The following is a 22,409-nucleotide window of genomic DNA, read 5'->3' as shown; positions in this document are numbered from 1 at the left end:
GGTATATGCCCAGTAGTGGGATTGCTGGGTCGTATGGTAATTCTATTTTTAGTTTTTTAAGGAACCTCCATACTGTTCTCCATAGTGACTGTATCAATTTACATTCCCACCAACAGTGCAAGAGGGTACCCTTTTCTCCACACCCTCTCCAGCATTTATTGTTTGTAGATTTTTTGATGATGGCCATTCTGACTGGTATGAGATGATATCTCATTGTAGAATAAACTGTATTTTAGATCAGAATTGAGTGGAAGGTACAGAGATCTCCCATACACCATCTACCTCCACATCACAGCCTCCCCCATTATCAGCATCCCCCACTAGAGTTTTGCTACAACTGCTGAACCTACACTGACATATCAGTGTCCCCCACAGTCCAGAGTTTACAGTAGGGTTCACTTTTGATGTTGCACATTCTGTGGGTTTGGACAATTTTACAATAAGTGACATGTATTCATCATTATAGTGTCATACAGAATAGTTCCACTGCCTTAAAAATCCTCTGTGGGGCTTCCCTGGTGGTGCAGTGGTTGAGAATCTGCCTACCAACGCAGGGGACACGGGTTCGAGCCCGTGTCTGGGAAGATCCCACATGCTACGGAGCAACTAGGCCCGTGAGCCACAACTACTGAGCCTGCGCATCTGGAGCCTGTGCCCTGCAACAAGAGAGGCCGTGATAGTGAGAGGCCCGTGCACCGCAATGAAGAGTGGCCCCCGCTCGCCACAACTAGAGAAAGCCCTCGCACAGAAACGAAGACCCAACACAGCCAAAAATAAAATAAAATCAATTAATTAATTAAAAAAAAAAATCCTCTGTGCCCTGCCTGTCCATCTCTCCCACCCCCCTAACCCCTGGTAACCACTGATCTTTTGACTGTCTCCATAACTTTCCAGAATGTCATGTAGCTGGAATGGTACAGTGATTCTATTCACTATTCTATTTACTATTCACTTAGTAATAGTGCATCTTAGCTCCCTCCACGTCTTTTCATGGATCAATAGCTCCATATCTCTGTAATTAGAAACTAAAATAAAAAATCAAAATAACACTCCGATTTATAATCTAGCTGCTTTCAAATAGTTCATCCCATTTGACATAATCCAGGATGAATCGGAGACACTTTTAATTTATTCATTCACTCATCATCAATATTTATTGAGTATCTCTATGTGCCAGGCACTATGCTAGGTACTAATATATAATACATGGCAGTAAAAGACATAGACAAAATGTTGGTCTTTATGGAACTTACACTCCAATAGGAGAGTCAGACAATAAACAAATAAGTAAGAAATATAGAATAGCAAATACTAGTTGAGTATTTCTCTTTTTCCCTCCTTTCGTTTCTTTCTTCTCTCCTTCATCCCTTCAACATTTTCATTTAACTCTTCTTCAAGCACTGGTAAGGAGCCAGGAGTCTATCATTTCTTATCTGGCTGTGCTACAGACTCTCTGTAAGACCTTGGGCAGCTCACTTTCCTTCCTAGGCATTTTCCTTGGCCTGTAAAATGAGGATGACAATCCCTGCTTACTACTTAGTAGGGAGGTACAAACAAATGAAAAGTTGTGAACTTGTTTTAAAAGCATAATAATACCTTCAATTTGTGAGATTAAAATGCCTTTGGATTTCTTATGAATTTAAAATTCATATTTATGTACACACAATTCAGTTCAATCTCCTGAAACACACAAATGTGGCAGCAATCACTGTTTCTTCCTCCTCGCGGACTGCTCTGCTGGGCAGTGCAGAGCAAGGTGTTCTCTTTAGGTTTTATCTCAACACTGCACAACTGGGAAAGAAAATTACAGCCCAGAGTGCCCTTAATTACCTCTGCAATTCATGTGAATAATAAGATTTTTTTGAGGCTTGTAAAAATGACATAATAAAAGAAAACACAAATGTAAAAGACAGCTAATTTCAAACCTATAAGGCACATTTGGAAACTTTAAAAACAGAGTTACATAACGTAAAATTTGTTGGAGAATCTGTCTTCATTTTGTTTCTAAAATAGTTGGAGAAATGATTCAAGAGAAAGATCATCTATTGAGTGGATTTTCAAAGCCGATGACTTCTTTATTTAGTTTATATGAAGCAAAATTCCTTCCGAAATTTTTATTCACTGTAAATTTATATATATTTATATAAATTTTTATATATAATATGAATTTATATATATAAATTACATATATAAATTTATGTGTGTAATTTATATATAAAAATATAAAAATATATGAGTCATTTTTATTGTTTTTCTTTATTTAATAAATTCATCTTGAATACGTAGATTATTTATTTATTTATTTATTGTTTATTTGGTTGCAGCAGGCAGACTCCTTAGTTGCAGCTCGCTGGCTCCTTAGTTGTGGCATGCGAACTCTTAGTTGCGGCATGCATGTGGGATCTAGTTTCCTTACCAGGGATCGAACCTGGGCCCCCTGAATTAGGAGTGTGGAGTCAACCACTGCACCACCAGGGAAGTCCCTTGAATACTTAGATTTTGCTAACATGTTACTTACAGATGTGTAATCCTTCAATTGGACAGAGATTACTTTCCCTCAGGAGAAAATTTTCCTCAGGAGAAGGTGATCTTTCTTTTCTTTTTTTGGGGGGTGGTTGGCATGCTGCGTTGAGGCTTTGCTGCTGTGCAACAAAGGGCTTTCTCTAGTTGCCGCAAGCAGGGGCTTCTCATTGCGGTGGCTTCTCCTGTTGCGGAGCACTGGCTCTAGACGCGTGGGCTTCAGTAGTTGTGGCACGCAGCCTCAGTAGTTGTGGCACACGGGCTTAGTTGCTCCCCAGCATGCGGGATCTTCCCGGACCAGGGCTTTAACCTGTGTCCCCTGTATTGGCAGGCAAATTCTTAACCTCTATACCATCAGGGAAGTCCTGAGAAGGTGGTCTTATTGAATGTTAGAGAGGATTTTCTGCGGTTCCAATGCCCCTCAAGACCCTCCAGCCTGGTAGAGTTAAGGGACCCACCAGTCACGTGTTTGCTGAGAGCTGCTGCCGGCATTTACCACCCTACGCTCTGGCTGCCTGACGCTCTCCTCACCACTGGCCAAGCAAGGTTCCATGGCAAATGGAGCAGAGGCCCAGCCAGGCCTTGCAGTTGAAGTCCTAAACTGGAGAAAAAGAGGTAGCAGTTGTAGAAGATTGTTTTGGGGGACCCAGGACCCTAGAAAGCAAGTAATGAAGAGCTGGGGATAGAAAGGACCGTAGGGGTCCAGAGAGAGGTGGAGACTTGTCTTAGGCCACTGAGTGAGTCCCCTGGGTTGGTCCCATGGCGCCCACTTCAGAGCTCCCCTCACTGGGCCTCCTGCTCTCAGGACAGAGTTCTTCTCAGGCCTTCCCGATGTCGTTCCAGGGAGCCCCGAGCCTGCCATGGTGTACTGGTATCCAATGCCAGCCACTCAGAGAGGCCAACCCTGGCCACCCAGAGCAGCAACTCAAGGCCACATCGTCCTGCCTTCATGCTCAGCATCGTTCTCATTACTTTCTGATACCTTCTTATTTACCTATTTCTTTAGTATTAGCCTTCAGTATAGGAATGTAAACTCCATGGTATCAGGGAGCTTATTTGTCTTTTTCAAGGCTGCAATGCTGGTTCCTAGAAGAATGCCTGTTGGTTCACAGTAGGTGCTCAATGGCAAATTATTGAATAAATAAATGAAGGTCCATTTTTATCTCTATGATTCCAGAATTGCTTTAGCTTAGTTTCTTTTTTTTTTTTTTTATTAATTAATTAATTAATTTTTGGCTGTGTTGGGTCTTCGTTTCTGTGCGAGGGCTTTCTCTAGTTGTGGCAAGTGGGGGCCACTCTTCATCGCGGTGCGCGGGCCTCTCACTATCGCGGCCTCTCTTGTTGCCGAGCACAGGCTCCAGACGCGCAGGCTCAGTAATTGTGGCTCACGGGCCTAGCCGCTCCGCGGCATGTGGGATCTTCCCAGACCAGGGCTCGAACCCGTGTCCCCTGCATTGGCAAACAGATTCTCAACCACTGCGCCACCAGGGAAGCCCTAGCTTAGTTTCTGATTAGTACTTAATCATCAATGGTTTGGAACATTACAGCTTTTAGTTTCTCTTGGTATGTGTCTATTGATCTGTAAAACACATACATGTGGTGTTTCTTGAAGGGATCTTGCTATCCTTTTGTTATGTAAGGAACCCTCCCTCCCATGGAGATTACCCGTCCTCCCTCAATAAGCAGAAAAAACAGATCTTAGGCATTTAGAAAAGCAACTCTGATGGTGGTCAGGCCAGTTAGGAGGAAGACGTTATAAACAGGGGGTAAGGACCTAACAATGACACTGGAAGGATGATGAGGAAATGAATTCAGAAGCCCCTTCAGAGGACAACAGTCTTGGCAGCAAATTTCACATAGAGGGTGGGACAGAAGGAGCAGTCAGAATGGACTCAATGTTCTAGCTCGTCTGATGAGGTGAATGGATGCCATTAACTGATATGTATGACACAGAGTAGGTTGAGTTGTTCTGAAAAGTGAATGGTGAAAATGACATGGCTAGGCCTTGGATATTTTTATCTTTAGGTGGGTGTGAGACATGCAAAAGGAGGCTTCCAATAAATATTTGGGAATTGAGTCTGTAGCTTAGGAGAAAGGGGGCCTAGAGATGTACAGTTCAGAGTTGTCTACATATGATAGACAAAGTCCTAGAAGTAGATGAGAAAAGCCAAGAAAGGGTAAATGAATCAGAGGGTAGACCAAGGATACAGCATTTGAAGAGGCAATATTCACAGTGGGAAAAAGCTGGGAATTGGGACAAATTACTTAAGCTTTCTGTGCCTCAGTTTCTTCATCTGTAAAATGGGTTGTTTAATAGTATCTCGCTTGTAGAGTTGTTGAGGGGACAAACTTATTACAAAATGCTTATTTAGTACAGTGACTGGAACATAATACAGGTTATATAATTATTTCCTATTATTGGAGTAAGGGTATTTAAGATAATATAGAAAAGGAGAAGGCAGTTAAGAGTTCTGGGAAAGAGCAATCTGAGTCAGAAGACAAAGAGAGAGAGCAGCGCTACAGAAGAGCCCAGTGGAGAGTTTCAACAAGGGGAAAGTCAATGGTGCTAAATGTTACAGTAAGTTCCCCTAAGTCAGGATTCACTAGAGGCCTTTGTCTCTGTCGATTAAAGAGTCATTTGTGTCCTTAGAAAGGGCAAGCTCAGGAGAACGGCTGCAGCAGAAGCCAGATTGCCAGGGTTTAAGAGAAAATGGAAATGACCTCTCTTTAGAGGTGGTAAATTGAACACTTTCACTTCCTTCTACTCCTACACTACACGGACATAATAGTAAAGGGCTTTTTTTTCTTTTTTTTTGCATAAACAAACGAAGAGAAGGAAAAGACAAGTGATGACAGCAAAAAAATTCTAGAAACTGGAAAGCAGAGGATGGATGCTAATTTACTTAGTACAGTTAAGAAAGCTGAAAACTAAGCCTGCCATAAACCAAAAACCAGCTGAGTTACGCTCTAGAACCCCAGAAAAGCCCAGAATTGGGAATTTTAGGTATCTCTGAAAGCAGTGTTGAAAGTTAAGATGAAAACAGAAAGTCTGCTTTAGAAGAAGTTAAACTCTTGTAAATCAACTTTACATATATATGTGTGTGTGTGTGTGTGTGTGTAACAACCACATAAATTTTTTTTTAAATTAAAAGCTGAAAAAAACTTAAAAAAAAATAAAAGTGAAGCAGTTAGACTCATCTTCATCCCCTCATACTGCGACCTTCCCTAACCCTGCATAGCCAGAGTGAATGTCTCTTTCCCCTTGGGGCAGAAGCTGTGGGGTAGAACAGAACGAATTTTTAAAAAATATTTTATTGGAGTATAGTTGATTTTCAATGTTGTGTTAGTTTCAGGTGTGCAGCAAAGTGATTCAGTTATACATATACATATTCATTCTTTTTCAGATTCTTTTCTCATGTAGGTTATTACAGAATATTAAGTAGAGTTCCCTGTGCTATACAGTAGGCCCTTGTTGGTTATCTATCTTATATATAGTAGCGTGTATACATAGAACAGAACAACTTTGACTGTGGAACACTACAGTAGAGACAGGTGGATTAAGTGGAAGTCTGTATGCTGAATGGTTATATATGCCCAAATGAGGAGCCTGTAATTTCTCTCATATTTTATTGAAATAATCCTAAACTTATTTCCAAATTGCAGTAGTTATACCCTACAAATATTGGACATATACACAAATTCTGATCAATCTTTTTTGTGTGAACTCCATCAAAAATGGAAAAAAGTATATGATGTGTTTAATAATTATATATACTAAGTTATCAAATATATTCTGGAAAGAAGAGAACTTCTGTTTTAACTAGGTATTAGTGAGAATCAAATGCTCCAATTACAATTTACACACGACATCTTTGGAAGAATTTCCCCAGACGAGCTTCTGGCTCAGAGTCATGTGACACTGGCCTTGCATTTTATATCGTGATAGCATGAGTAGCAATGGAGGGCAGTGCAAGTACTGAAAATCAGTTCTACACTAGCAGGGCTAGTAATAACATGGAAGTAACTATGAATCTCACTCACATATCCTTCTAAACGCAATCTAAATATAGTCCCCTCCTTCCCTTACTCAGTCTAAATGCAGCTCAACTTCCCTTCAGCCAGATCCCAAAAATGCCTACAGCAACTCCAAAACCACCCCTACACAGAAGAAAATGAAATAGAGAAGACTTCCTAATGGAAAGAGACAATAAACTTAGCCAGTTATGGTTAAAAATGTCTTATTTTTATTATTTATATAACCATGGGGACATATTGTTAGGACTCTTTCCAGGACCTTGGAAGCGGGACCCTAAAGTTTGAGCTACATTAGCTTCAAGGTAAACTGCCTCTGACAAAAGCAGTAAAATTTTGGAAAACAAATTAATGTGTGTAAATGGCTTGTCAGACTAGAGAAAGTTGAAACTTGAGCTAGAAGCAGGTTAAATCCTAGAAGCAAGTTAAATTCCCACTACAGATCCTCAGCTAGGGTCAGGAAATGTAAGCTCCAGGTATTTCTGAAAAGTGGTGTAAATGCTGATCTGAAAATAAGAGGACTGATTGTGAAACATTTACTAGAGAGAAGATGCTCTATACACCACCTCCTACCCGCCTCTCTCCAACCCTACTAGACTCATTGCTTTCAACATCTTACTTCTCATTCATTTTCCTTTTTGATTTTTAAATAAATTTTTTTTAATCAAAGTAAAATTGGCAGCCAAATCTCCAGCCCTCCATTTCCAACTTGTACAACAGGACAAGTACCAATACCCCCATTTCAGCAGAAGACTGGAGGTTTCCTGGAGGCTAAAATCAGAGGGGTCTTTGGGACACCTGGTTGAGCTGAGAGTATGTGTGTGGGGATCCCCATTATTGTGATTCAGTCAAATCTAAATACTGAGTGGTAAGATTCTCCCTACTTCTCTTCCCTGCTCTTCCTTGATTCACTTGGGAAAATACTAGAAGGCGGACAAGAGATTTTGGAATTCCCGTCTAGTGAGATTGACCAGCCTAGGAATAGAGATCTCCAGATATTGACATTTTGGGTTCTCCAACAAAAGAACACAGCCTGATCACCCAGCACCCTTCCACTAACAAGCTCCCCACAGAGTTTTAATTAGCTTTCAGTGTCGTCTGAAGTATGAATAGACAGCCAGAGATCACTTGACAGTGGGAAAGCCTCTGACACAAAGGACTGGGACCAAAACAAACAGGAAAATGAGAAATAAAGAAAATAGGAGAAAATGTCAGCAACAGCACAGAGTTCTGTAAAAATGAAATAGTCATAAAAGAAAAAGAGAGCATTTAGAATTAAAACTATGATAAGAGCAATGGAAATATTAGCTGAAGAGTTAAAAGATAAAGTTGAGAAAACTCCCAGAAATTAGAAAGAAAATAAAGATGTAAAAAATAGAATATAAATATGAGGAAATTAAAAGATCAGTCCAGATGGGTCATCGTCTGAAGAGTGGAAGTTCTAGAAAGAGAGAATAGAGAAAATAAAGTTATCAATAAAATGATTTCAGATAACTTCCTAGGAAAAAGCTTGGAAAATCAAGGTATATTATTGTATAATTCTGGAACACTGTGGAGAAAGAGAAGATTCTAAAAACATCCAAAGATGACAAAATGTAGTCATGTGAGGTTTTGATCAGAATAGCTTTAGGCTTTTTATCATTAGTACTAGAAATTAAAAGACAAGGGATTAATGCCTTCAAAATTCTCAGGGAAAATTACTTACAACCTCTAACTCTATATTCAGCCAAAATATTAGTCAAGTGTAAAAACAGAATTTTTAAAATTTCAGACACTCAAGAATTTAGAAAGTTTATAGCACAAGCATGTTTCTTAAGGGTAAGTGAATTAATACTCCTTCAACATAGCAGAAAACCTATAGATATTGTCTAAAATTGATAATCAGGAAATGGAGGTATAAAACAGTGGATTTAGAGAGTTCAAATAGCCACTAGAAGAAACATCAACAAGGGCTTCCCTGGTGGCGAAGTGGTTAAGAATCTGCCTGCCAATGCAGGGCACACGGGTTCGAGCCCTGGTCCGGGAAGATCCCGCATGCCTTGGGGCAACTAAGCCCGTGCTCCACAACTACTGAGCCTGCGTGCTGCAACTACTGAAGCCTGTGTTCCTAGAGTCTGTGCTCCACAACACGAGAAGCCACCACAATGAGAAGCCTGCGCACCGCAACGAAGTGTAGCCTCTGCTTGCTGCAACTAGAGAAAGCCCGCACGCAGCAACGAAGACCCAGTGCAGCCATAAATAAATAAAGAAAGAAAAAAGAAAAGGAACACCAGTAAGATTTCAAAGTGGTTGGGAGGATTAGAGGGTCAGGGAGCTTCGGAGGACTGATGCTCTTCCCTGCGAGTTTTCTACTGAATGCATGTATTAATTTTATTAAAAATAATTTTATTTTACAATCAAAAAGGAACGTGAATGGTAAGATGGAAAGTGAGATAATAAAAGCAATGAAGGCGGAGCGCAGGCAGGCGGGCGGGCGGCGGGTCCGCAGCGGTGCGGCGTCCGGGCTCCGCGACGGGCTGAGGGCCGTGGCCGCCTCCCCGGGCCCGGCCGGCGGTGCCGCCGCCGGGGCAGTGCACGGCTCCGGCCCGTTTGGCCTCGCCTTCGACTCCGGACTCGAGATCAAAACTCGCTCGGTGGAGCAGACGCTGCTCCCGCTGGTTTCTCAGATCACCACACTTATTAATCATAAAGATAATACCAAAAAGTCTGATAAAACTCTGCAAGCAATTCAGCGTGTAGGACAAGCCGTCAACTTGGCAGTTGGAAGATTTGTTAAAGTAGGGGAAGCTATAGCCAATGAAAACTGGGACTTGAAAGAAGAAATAAATATTGCCTGTATTGAAGCTAAACAAGCAGGAGAAACAATTGCTGCGCTTACAGATATGAGCAGCTTGAATCGTCCAGAATCTGATGGCCAGATCACAATTTTTACAGATAAAACAGGAGTTATAAAGGCTGCAAGATTACTTCTTTCTTCAGTGACAAAAGTGTTATTGCTGGCAGACCGAGTAGTCATTAAGCAGATAATAAGGTCAAGAAATAAGGTTCTTGCAACTATAGAAAGACTGGAGAAAGTGAACAGCTTTCAAGAGTTTGTCCAAATATTCAGTCAATTTGGAAATGAAATGGTGGAGTTTGCACATCTTACTGGAGATAGACAAAATGATTTGAAAGATGAAAAGAAAAAGGCAAAAATGGCAGCAGCTAGGGCAGTTCTTGAAAAGTGTACGATGATGCTTCTCACAGCTTCAAAGACGTGTCTCAGGCATCCCAACTGTGAATCAGCCCATAAAAACAAAGAAGGAGTATTTGACAGAATGAAAGTGGCGTTGGATAAGGTAATTGAAATTGTGACCGAATGCAAACCAAATGGAGAGACTGACATTTCATCTATCAGTATTTTTACTGGAATTAAGGAATTCAAGATGAATATTGAAACTCTTCGGGAGAATCTTTATTTTCAGTCAAAAGAGACTCTCTCTGCGATGCTGGACGCCCTCTTGGAGCGCACAGAGGACTTTACTGATTGTGCCTATACCAGCCACGAGCACAGGGAATGCATCTTGGAACTGTCAGCTCAGGCCAGGATGGAACTGCAGCAGTTAATTTCTGTGTGGATTGAAGCTCAAAGCAAGAAAACAAAGAGCATCGATGAAGAACTGGAACTCGCTGTATTGAAAATCAGCCACAGCCTCAATGAACTTAAGAAAGAACTTCATAGTACAGCAGCTCAGCTGGCAGCAGATCTGGTAAAATACCACACTGATCATGTGGTTCTCAAAGCATTAAAACTTACTGGAGTAGAAGGAAATTTAGACGGTTTGGCTGAATATGCCTGCAAACTGTCTGAACAGAAAGAGCGGCTTGTTGAGACCTGTCGATTGTTGAGACGTGTCTGGGACAGAACCTCTTGAAATAACCTGTATACATGCAGAGGAGACATTTCAGGTGACTGGCCAGCAGATAAGTTCTGCTGCTGAAACTTTGACTTTGCATCCATCTAGTAAAATTGCTAAAGAAAATCTAGATGTATTCTGTGAAGCCTGGGAATCCCAAATTAGTGACATGTTAACACTGCTGAGAGAAATCAATGATGTGTTTGAAGGAAGACGAGGAGAGAAGTATGGCTACTTTTCACTTCCAAAGCCAATGAAGAATAACGCAAACCTGAAATCATTAAAGCCAGACAAGCCTGACTCTGAGGAGCAAGCCAAGATAGCAAAGCTTGGACTCAAGCTGGGTTTGCTCACCTCTGATGCCAACTGCGAGATTGAGAAGTGGGAGGATCAGGAGGATGAGATTGTTCGATACGGACGGAACATGTCCAGTATGGCCTATTCTCTGTATTTATTTACTAGGGGAGAGGGACCAATAAAAACTTCCCAGGATTTAATTCATCAACTAGAGGTTTTTGTTGAAGAGGGTTTGAAGCTTGCTTCAAGTGTGCAAGCTTTCTCAAAACAGCTGAAAGATGATGATAAGCTTATGCTTCTCCTGGAAATAAACAAGCTTGTTCCGCTATGCCACCAGCTCCAGGCAGTAACTAAGACACCTTTGCAGAATCAAGTGTTTCTGAAGGTTGATAAGAGTATTACAAAGACAAGATGCATAATGGCTACTTTGGTCCAACTTCTCTCACTTTGCTATAAACTGCTGAAGAAGCTTCAAATGGAAAACAACAGATGGGTCTCAGTTACAAATAAAGATTCTGTGGATGGTAAAACTTGAGAAGCTTTTGAGGTCAGATCTCTGGAACACCATGTGGCAAAGCTGACATTTTTAGAAAGCAAATGATCCTTTATATTTCAGAAACTGAACAATTTTGTAAAGAAAACAAACTGAAATCTTGCTTTATTTTCTGATCATGAAACCGATTGTGAAGCTTTCTGACAACTAATAAATGCCATGGTAGTTGTTGCTATAAAAAAAAAAGCAATGAATATAATAGAGTTAAAGATAGAGGTGGTGGGAGAGTGAAGCATTTACCATAATACTTTAAAAAAATGTATATATATTTATGTATTTATTTATTTTGTTTCATGGGGTTTTAGTTGCCACAGGTGGGCCCCTTTGTTGCAACAGGTGGGCTCCTTAGTTGCAGCTCACGGGTTCCTTAGTTGCAGCATGTATGTGGGATCTAGTTACCTGACCAGAGATCGAACCCGTGCCCCCTGCATTCGGAGTGTGGAGTCTTATCCACTGTGCCACCAGGGAAGTCCCTTACTGTAATACTCTTTACACACATGAAGCTCTTTAATCCTCCCAGTGACTGAAAGAAATATCAGTATACCATTTTAGAGATGAAGAAGCTGAGGCCCCAGGAAGTTAAAGGAACTTGCCCAAAGTCACACAGCTAGGAACTGGCAGAATTAAGGCTGAACCCAAGTCTGTCTGGTTCCAAAGCTCAATCATGTTCCATTACATAGTTTTGAATGTTGGCAAACAAGAGAAGAGAGAGATCCTGGGACCTAGTATGAGGGGAAGACAGTGAGTTTTTGGTAGAGGAAACACATAAATATTAAGGTAAGTTTCAAGTGAAGAGTCATCAGAGGGAAAGAACTGAAAATACAAAAGAGAGAAAGAATAATTGTCTTAGAAAATTTGGGGGAAGCAGCATGGTGATACAGGCAAGAGAAGGAGCAGAGCTGTGGGAAGGAGGTTAGGGTGGGTGAAGTTATTATGAAGCTGGAATTTATAAGTGGTGATACTCTTTTCTCCATGAAGTCGAAGGCTAGTTATTCTCCTATGAACAAATGAGTAAGGAGAGAGTTGGATCTTTACAGGGTACTAGGGGGAGGAGAGGGAGTTCGAAAGTGAATGGAGCCTTTAGGAAAGAGAGTAGGGTTGCCAGATTTAGTGAACAAAAATACAGCTCACTCAGTTAAATCTGAATTGCAGATTAAAACGACAATTTTTTCAGTATATGTCCCAAATATTGCATGGTATTTTATCCAGCAGCCCTTAAAGAGAGACACTAAAGCATGCATAAAGAACAGCAAAGCTGCTTTGAAATCAGAAATTTGGAATGGATCAACCTCAATGTGATGGGCATCAGATGGTAACCTCAGCATGCCAGGAAGTAAGGGAGGAACATTGGACTTGCAGCAGAAAGGAAGCTGGGCTAACAGCTTTTTGAGGATGCAGTTCTTGGGGGGTTCTCATGAGAGTAATGGGAAGAGACATGTGTAGGAACCAGAGACTCGAAACTGGCAGGGAAGCCATTGTGGCAAATCACTTTGCTTACTTTCTAATTTTGCCTGAGTGGTCATCTATATTTTATATCTCATAGCTGTGCACTAAGGATGAATATTGCTAAGTAATCATCTGCAAAGTGTTTGAGCTCTTCTAAATGTTAAATCAATATTGAATGTTGTCCTCACCAACATTATTCACCAGAAAAGGACTGACTTCCCTCACACAATTCTTTGACATCGTTGAGGTTTATCGAGGTGGTTTAGAGCAGCAGTTAAGAATCTGCAGCTTGTCTACGGTCAAAGCCCACGCTAACCAAGTTGCTTAATATGTTTGGGACTTAGTTGCCTTGTTTGTAGAATTAGGATATTAACAGTACCTAACCTGCAGGGTCATGGTAAGGATTAAATGTGTTAATATGTGTAACACTTGCATAGTCAGGAAAGAAGTGGTTTTAAAGGACTTCATTTGTCAAACCGGTGTATACATACAGAACACCTTAACTGTTTACTGAAGGCATTTGACGTGGCATCTGCAGTATTTGAGTTTTGGAACCTAGCTCAACCACCCATTAGCTGGGACATCTAGTGGCTTAAACTGCCTGACATTTCCTTCATCAACAAAATGACCAACAATGTTTGCTTCATAGAGTAGTAATGTTAAATTAGATAATCTACCACATGCCTGATATAGTCTGGGTGTGCAATGTACTTTAATTCCTTTCCCTTTAAAGAACTCATAAATTAGTGGATGAGGTGAAGTTTGCCAAGTCCACGCATTTTTTTGTGCTGAGTAGACACAACATATCTTCCCTTTTAAGTGAAATACATTCTCAGACCCAATCAAAGTCTATTCTAGAGTATAGAGGACAGTTATCTTAGTTTCTATGTCGTTCGCACTTACTGTTGTTAAATTTGTGGGTGTGTGCTGGGTGCAACGCTGCTGATGAGAGCTTTCGGACAACTGTGCATTAACTGTCATTTGATTTTTTTCCTTTGCAAAGTCGTAAGATCCCAGAAGCCAGGAGTCTGTTGTTTATTCATTCAGCCTCCTTCTGAGTCATTCAGGTACAGGGTGTGTCTGTACTGTGTTAATTGAAACTGCACAACGGAGAAGTTTTGCGTTCACATCTGCCAGGATGGGAAGCCAGTGCGACCAGGAACTGGGTGGAAACCAACTTTGCAGCAGGAGGGCCGTCACAAGTGCCCTCATTTTATCACTTAGGCGGAGCTGACCAAGGCCGCCTCACAGTCTCACGTTCTGAAGTAGCATCCAAGGGAAAGGAAAGAGTGGGCGAGTTGTGAGCGCTGAGGCTTGGGGGCCTCTCAAGTAGAGAGGGAGAGAAGCGCGCTGGCCCCGAGCTGGGCAGCTGCAGGCCCTAGGCTGATCGGGCCGGCAGCTCTTCCCCTTTGGAAATTCCTGAGCTGCCCAAGCTGTTTAAGTCTCTCGGGCCCCGGCAGCTGCCCACCTCCTCAAAGACCTCACCACTGGCCAGAATCTAGGACACTAGGCCTGATTTTGCGCCCAGTTGAGTGAGGGGAACCCCCGCCCAACACCTCCCCCGGAGCTGGCCCATTTCACTGCGCGCCCCGAGAAAGCCACTTTCTGCCCCTCAGACCGCAAGTTTCGAGGCAGCAGCGGGATGGGGGTGAGAGATGGAGGCGGGCAGAAGTGGAGGAACCTCCCGGGCCATTCTCCCTCCCAGGCTGCTCGCCTCCTCCATACCTCTGGCAGCCCCTTCCCAGCCTCTCCTCCCCCAGAACGCGGCCGGGGCTCGCGTGGTCGCGGCGCCTGTTTCCCCTGCCTCCGCAGACGCGGCCGGGGCCAGAGAGGAGGGCGGAGCCCGGCCACAATCACCGGACTCCAATCCCCCAAGGGCTGCGGGGCTGGGGGACCAGAGAGATGCACTACAGACGCCAGGCCGTCCTCTGTCCCTTAAGACTTTTCTGGAGAAAAGCTTCCAACAGCTCTTCGCCTCCCCCCCCTTTTCTAAGGCGCGGGAGAACTGTCTCCACCGCCCGGGAGCGGCGGATTGCAGGGCGAGGGCCGAGATTTATACATTAAGAGTCCTGGGGGCACCAGGCTCCGCCCCTTTTCTGGGTTTTTTTTTTTTTTTTTTTTTTCCTTTTTTTGGTTGCCTGTGGGGAAGGAGGGGTTCTTTTTGTGTGTGTGTTTCTGCCGCAGATCGTTCCCGGACGGTGAGTCTCAGCAGCACTGATCCTGAGGTCCCCAGCCGCGGGCGGAGGGCGTGGGGGGTTTGAGGCACTCACTCCTCCCTGTCTCTTCCTAAAGAAGCCACTCAGCCTCAGCGGGGCGCTCGGCGACTTCAGCTGACCGGTCGGCCGGGCCGCGGCGAGCGCGCTGGCCATTGGAGTGCGCGGCTGCGGAGGGAGGGGACCCCGACTCGAGTAAGTTGAGAACGCGGCGCGCTCAGTCGGGGGCAGCAGCAAGATGCCGAGCGCGGCGTGCAGACCCGGAGCTCCCCGAACGCAACTTCGTCCAGCCTGAGCCAGGTAGGGTGTGCGCGTGGAGGAGCGTCGAGGCGGGAGGTCTTCAGAGGCAGAAACAAAAATTTTAAACCGGAATGAAGCAAAACGAACACTTTTAAAACATCTGTCTCTGGGTGCTGAAAACAAGCATCTCTGGGCTACTAAGGAGACCAACCGGATCGGATTGTTCTTGGCGCACTTGTGACTTAAAGTTTGGAAAAGGGTTAAGTTCCCATTGTAGAACCGTCTGGGGCTGGGGGATAGCGGAAGCTGTGGTGGGTCGGAGGAGAGGCGCTTATTCTGGGAAATCCTATAGACAAAGACTGGGGGAGGTGGGGTAAGGGCTTAAACTTGCACTGCGAGAGAGCAGGGTGTGGAATTAGATGAGGGAAACGCGGAGCTACTGGGCGCGAGCTGCCTCTGCTGTCCTGGGAATTGCTGGAATTGCTGTCGCCTCGATGACTCCACTTTTATCGCATTTGCTACGTTACCTTGAAACATTTAAACAACTCTCGGGTAGACTTCTGATCACCAGTGCCACGTTTCATTCCCCCCACACTTTCTAGTTCTATGAGAGGAGGCAACGTGTTGGGGAAAAGCAGTGAATAAAACTGCCCGCGCTAGCTTAGCAATGCACCGGCAGACTTCTGCTTGTGTGAGTTTCTGGAGAGTAATTTGGCATTTGGAATTTGGAATGCAGTGGCATGTATTTTTATCATTTGTAGTTTAACGTCTCTTTTTGCGTGCGCGTTTTGGCTATATCCACAGTAACTAAAAATACTACTTTTGCAATCAACGAATGTACGAAACTTCTGGGATTTATTGCAATAGCTTATGAATGATTTTCACTGAGTACCTTTATATTTTCTTGCACTGGCTTGCAAGAAAAAAAAAGAAGAAGAAGAAGAAAGAAAAGGCTGTTGCTTCACGGAGGCGCTAAGCTTTCCTGTTTACCGCAAGGCCAGGGCGGGCTTGGCTGCCCACACCATGCTGCGCCTTTGGACCCCAAGCACACCTGCTCCTAGAGAGTTATTAATAGAGCCCAAAAAGTGACTTACGCTGTCAAATGGTTTTCGTGCAAACCTAATTTCTTGCATGGCAATTAGGAGGTGGTTTTAGCTGGGTGGTGGTGGAGGGCAGAGGTGTGCGTCTCCGCCCTCACATTGGCGGTTGAGGCTCTTCGAAGGAGCGACCAGGAGCTGGTGGTGAGCCCGCCGCTGAGCGGGTGAACGCTTCAGAGACTCTTTCGGCTGCGGCTGGAAACCTTGTGGGGTGGGAGCAGCGTTGGGCGGGGGTGGGGGGGGGGGTTGAGGAGGCAAGAGTGGGGATAAATGGGGTTCACTTCTCCAGTTTTCCCATTTCCATTTGAGTGGATGTAACCCTAGGGAGCGATTTTCATCTTGTCGAGTCGGAGTTTTCAGTTTCGGTACATTTTTGTTTTTTTCTCCCTTTCTTTCTTCCCCTTCTTCCTTTTTTTTTTTTTTTTTTCTTTGCAAGAAATGAGAGTTTGATTTTTTTGTTTGTTTGTTTTTTAATCCTTCTTCCTGCACTCTCCCCAAGTTTCTTTAAAACAAATCAGCACCAAGAAAACTGGAGCAATACCTTCGCTAGAATGAATTACGCCAGTGTGCTGTGGCTTTTCCCCTGACTCTCTCCTCTTTGTGATTTGTTTAAGGCTGCGGTTTCTGAGGCCCTCTCCAGCCACGGAAAAGCTACACAAAAAGCCTGGATCTCTCTCGCTCAACCACCCCCGCTGCCAGTGAAGGCTCTCTCCGCCTCGCCCTCTAGCGTTCATCTGGAGAAGTACCGCCCCGGGCTCCTGGGGACAGTGCGCATCATGGGGTCCACCAACATCCCGCTGGTCAAGGCCCTCCGCAGCTCTGTCTCCGACTATGTCAACTACGACCTCATCGTCCGGCATTATAACTACACGGGAAAGCTGAATATCGGCGCGGACAAGGAAAACGGCATTAAACTGATCTCAGTGGTGTTCATTCTCATCTGCTGCTTTATCATCCTAGAGAACATCTTTGTTTTGCTGACCATTTGGAAAACCAAGAAGTTCCACCGACCCATGTACTATTTTATTGGCAACCTCGCCCTCTCAGACCTGTTGGCAGGAGTGGCCTATACGGCCAACCTGCTTCTGTCTGGGGCCACCACCTACAAGCTAACCCCCGCCCAGTGGTTTCTGCGGGAAGGGAGTATGTTTGTGGCCCTGTCTGCCTCCGTGTTCAGCCTCCTGGCCATCGCCATTGAGCGCTATATCACCATGCTGAAGATGAAACTCCACAATGGGAGCAACAGGTTCCGCTCGTTCCTGCTCATCAGTGCCTGCTGGGTTATCTCCCTCATCCTGGGGGGCCTGCCCATCATGGGCTGGAACTGCATCAGCGCGCTGCCCAGCTGCTCCACAGTGCTGCCGCTCTACCACAAGCACTATATCCTCTTCTGCACCACGGTCTTCACTCTGCTCCTACTCTCCATCGTCATCCTGTACTGCAGGATCTACTCCTTGGTCAGGACTCGGAGCCGCCGTCTGACTTTCCGCAAGAACATTTCGAAGGCCAGCCGCAGCTCTGAGAAGTCGCTGGCGCTGCTCAAGACCGTGATTATCGTCCTGGGCGTCTTCATCGCCTGCTGGGCGCCCCTCTTCATCCTGCTCCTGCTGGACGTGGGCTGCAAGGTGAAGACCTGCGACATCCTCTTCAGAACGGAGTACTTCCTGGTGTTGGCTGTGCTCAACTCTGGCACCAACCCCATCATTTACACTTTGTCCAACAAGGAGATGCGTCGGGCCTTCGTCCGGATCATGTCCTGCTGCAAGTGCCCCAGCGGAGACTCCGCCGGCAAATTCACACGACCCATCATCGCCGGCATGGAATTCAGCCGCAGTAAGTCAGACAACTCCTCCCACCCTCAGAAGGATGATGGGGATAACCCAGAGACCATTATGTCTTCTGGAAACGTCAACTCTTCTTCCTAAAAGTGAAAACTGCTGACCCATGGGGAGCTTGCATGGTTGCCCACCACCCCAGTGTTTGTTTGGAAAAAAAAAAAACTCTGTGCCTCCACTGCTGCCAGGCGGGAGCTGTCGCAAGCCAGAGGGAGGGAGGGGAAGCGTAAGAACAGCCTGGAGGTGCCTGGTGTTGGTGGGTAGACTTAGTTCCTGTGAACAATGCACTGGGAAGGGTGGAGATCAGGTCCTCGCCTGGAATCTATTTCCTCCCCTCGCTGGAGCTTTGATTTTGCACTGAGCCAAAGGTCTAGCATTGTCAAGCTCCTGAAGGGTTCATCTGGCCCCTCCTCAAAGACTAATGTCCCCGTGTGAAAGCGTCTCTGTCGGGAGCTTTGAGGAGATGTTTTCTTTCACTTTAGTTTCCAGCCCAAGTGAGTGTGTGCACTTCTGCTTTGCTAGGTATGCTCTTCATATCCTACCCTCCCTTCCCCTTCACATCCCTCCTCAGAATTCCTTCACTTTATATTTTAACTACCTGGCATTCAGAGTTGAGAGTGTGGCACGGTCCATTTCTTGATGATGTGTAGCAGGTAGGCTGTGTCCAGCAGGTAGACTGTGGTGGAGATGGTTTGGAGATGTAAAGCAATTTCACTTGCTGAAGCCAAAGTTTCCACGTAAGCTGGATGAGTGTTTTTGATTTTAGTTGCAGTCACTTTAAAAAAGAAAAAAAAACCTTTGCAATGAAATGTATTACAGTATCATATCCATCATGGCTGAAATCTGCATGAGGAAGTCCCAATTTATTTAAATGACATCAGCCAGGATCCTTAGTGTCATAGGAGAAACAAACAAGCAAAACAAGGTGAAAACTGACTGGAGGGTGACTTTGTAAACCAAGAAAGATTTCTTAACGAATTTGTCTAACAAATACAGCATCTGTCTTTGGCACTTTTGTTGATGTTTCTTTCGGAGTGTTGTGTGAATCATTTCAACCAACAGGATGGCTGTATTTTGTTGTGTTAAAAGTACTTTTTAAATAATTTTTGAATGTATTTGTTTCAACATTTTATTGGATTTTCCTAACCTGTGTTAACACCATTGAATGTGTATTTCTTCAGAAAATACCATCCTCTTGTGCCCTTAAAGCATTACTTTAACTGATAGGGAACATAAGAAGTTTTTCAGTACATTAAATAGTTAATTGAAGATGTGTATAAATGTCACAAAGAATAAAAATATATTGGTGTCTGTTTAGTGTGGTTTCCAGTGCAATTAAACTGAGAAATGTCTTTTTTTAAAAAAATAGTATTTAATAGGTTTCTGACAATGTGGATCATTTTGCACATAGCTTTATCAACTTTTAAACATTAATAAACTGATTTTTTTTAAAGATTCCTTTGTGAAGAGCATTTTTAAAAAAATAATTATTAAGACATTCTGTTTGACTATGTGCCTCTTTAGAATCAGTTAAAGGCAAATTGCTGTTATTCTTTAGAGGATTTTAGCCTGATAAACTAGGCTGTGAAAAAAGAATGTGGTTTGTTTAGAAACCACTCTTTTTTTTTCAGGAAGAGAAACTTCAATAAGTTAACATTGAAGAGTAGTAAAGAATGAGATGAAAACCACCAGCTTCTAAATACCACATTGGCAAGTAAATGTAATTGTTTGAGTTTTAAATGACATTCAAGCCAAACTAAATTAAGTACAATAATTCTGTCTTAAAACATGAGTTTTAAATGAAATAATGTACAACAATGTGGTTGTAAATCAAAGTTAAATTATGACACTCACTGGTCAGTTCACACCCATCCCTAGAAGCTTACATTCTTGGCTTGCCATCAACATACTGGGGAAGTGGGGATATGGCTATGGGAGGTTATATTAAATTACTTAATTCTTTCAGGACATTGTTTTGACTTCTCCCAGTCTACCCGCTGAACAATATAAAACTACATATTAGCAATAAAGTAACAAGTTGTAGAATGTTGGCTGAATAGCATACATCTTTTATCTGAAAATTTTTGATTCATAGTATCTGAAAGCTTTAACATCCCTAGTCAATTTCTCCAACTATAAAATGGCAAGCCTCACAGAATTTTTAATTCTTGTTTTGATATTATCATCTTCATTGGGGATTACATCGAAGTATTTTGGTGTGTTTGCCTCTTCAGTGCTATTGTTAACTTTCAGAATTTGTGCTTTCAAGTGTCATTGAATATGCACAGGACACAGTTGGGACACGAAGATAAACCTCACCTAATAGAGTAGATGTCATTTCTGGGTAAAGTTAACTGTGGGAAACAGAAGCGTGTTCACTAAGGAAACCTTAGGTCACAACCTCCAGTTTCCTGAAGGAAATGCCAAAAATGCTCCGAAGACAAAAGACTGGAAACAAACTGGAATGTCTCTATCCATCTGTCTGCTGAGGCGGAAGGAATGAGTTCATGTTACACTCACTTCCTAGACCTTTCGTTACAGAATCAAGCATAATGGAAAAGCGTGTCCATTTTGTGTTTCTATGGAAGATAAAGTGGTTGTACTCTTGGACTTATCTTTGTAAGCACAGCAGTGACTCACACGATGTGGGGAAGAATGAGGTGGGACAGCTGACCCTGGGGGGGACTGGGGAGCTCATCAGTGACAAGGGAGCACAGCCTCGCTTGCCTACCTGTGAGCACATTATCCAATGATTAAATGTGTTTTCTTCCTGGAAATTACAGACAGCGCATTTCATTCCAAGACAACTGGACAGTCATGGACTGTGGTTTCCCTGGGTAGATGCGGGTCAGAGCCCTAGATCTGGCCAAGAGCAATGGCTAAGATGAAGGAATCCTTGGCCGTATCCCAACATGAGTATCTGGTTTTAATTCAGTATATTTTGAGAATTGAGGATGAAGAAAAAAAAAGCCCTCAGTACCTATGTGTTTATACTAAAATAAACTCCCTAAAGTTTTGATTAAAAAAGATGTAGAATGCCACAGAGCAACTAAACTCGTGCACCACAACTACTGAGCCTGCACTCTAGAGCCCATGAAGCACAACTACTGAGCCCGTGGGCCACAACTACTGAAGCCCTCGTGCCTAGAGCCTGTGCTCTGCAACAAGAGAAGCCACCACAATGAGAAGCCCCCGTGCAGCAATGAAGACCCAATGCAGCCATAAATTAATTAATTAATTAATTAATTAATTAAAAATTTTAAAAGATGTAGAGGTTTTTTTAAGAGGAGGAAAACAGACAACCAGAGCAATACTTTATGGCTTATAAATATTCAGGAAAATTACAAAATGACATCAAATAATACTTTCTTCCCAACAACATTAAATGTGATTATAATTTTCAGAGCATTCAAATAAAAATCTTATATAAGACAACGCTTGTTCTTCCTTTTTAGTCTCTTAATAAGTAGAAAAAATTAATTCTTTAAAAAAGTTGATTTAGTGATATTATAAATTCAAAAATGTACAGGAATAGGAGTTTTGCATTCATGCTAATTAGATACTTTATTTTATTTTAGTAATATCAGTAGTATCAGCACTACAGTTGTGATTTATGGCATCTTCAATTTTTTCCCAATGTAAAAAGACATAAAGATTTTAATGGTTCTTACTTTCAAATTGGATTAATTTCTCCTCTGGACATGAGCTATGTTAAATATATGTCTGGTCCAATACTCTTTATAGTACTTTTAACCTAGACTATAGTTTTTGCATGATTTTGACCATTCATGCCTCCATTCAATATATCAATATATCACCTGTCAGGTTTTCTAGGCAACTACAAATGAACTCTTTCTGGGAGCTACTACTCTGAAATAGCACCTTCAGAAAGATGATGGACCATGTTGGGGAAATCCTACAAAGTGAGGACTTGAAGTTCAAGTAATTCTGAATATTGAAAATCCCTTTTTCAACTGAGAAGGGATAATACTTGAGTGACACATTAAAAAAAAATTCTACCTACAGAACTGTTAAAGATTTGATTCTGTAAATAATCACTGGCTTAAAATTAATCTCTAATTAGGAACCATTATTTATCCACAGTATTTGCAATAATGAGTTTCTATAATCTCAGTATAATGCTCAGTTATTCTTTTTTTTTTTTTTTTTTAATGTTGGTTGCTCCATTCTCATCTGGAATGATGTTTCCTGCGGACACCTAACTAATTAGATCAAATTAGATTGATCTCATTTGTTTTCTAACAAATTAGATCAAACTA

At 42.9% G+C, this 22,409-nt stretch overlaps 1 protein-coding gene and 1 pseudogene across 2 annotated transcripts; both read left to right on the top strand.

Annotated features, from left to right (window-relative positions):
- Nucleotides 1-3,321: 3,321 nt before the first annotated feature.
- On the top strand, nucleotides 3,322-13,784 carry LOC309628991 (alpha-catulin pseudogene; annotated as a pseudogene). The gene has a single exon. The product of its transcript is annotated as an alpha-catulin pseudogene (transcript).
- Nucleotides 13,785-17,070: 3,286 nt separating this feature from the next.
- On the top strand, nucleotides 17,071-19,584 carry S1PR1 (sphingosine-1-phosphate receptor 1; the record flags this gene model as incomplete). Its single annotated transcript, XM_082392575.1, has 1 exon — nucleotides 17,071-19,584. One exon carries the CDS (start codon nucleotides 17,071-17,073, stop codon nucleotides 18,217-18,219), a length of 1,149 nt encoding a protein of 382 aa, XP_082248701.1. The 3' UTR covers nucleotides 18,220-19,584.
- Between the last annotated feature and the right edge of the window lie 2,825 nt (nucleotides 19,585-22,409).

This window comes from Balaenoptera borealis (genome assembly GCF_965194805.1).
Source record: "Balaenoptera borealis genome assembly, chromosome: 1".
NCBI classification, from domain to species: domain Eukaryota; kingdom Metazoa; phylum Chordata; class Mammalia; order Artiodactyla; family Balaenopteridae; genus Balaenoptera; species Balaenoptera borealis.
The sequence above is the reverse complement of the archived record's forward strand: the minus strand, read 5'-3'. Positions and strand labels throughout refer to the sequence as shown.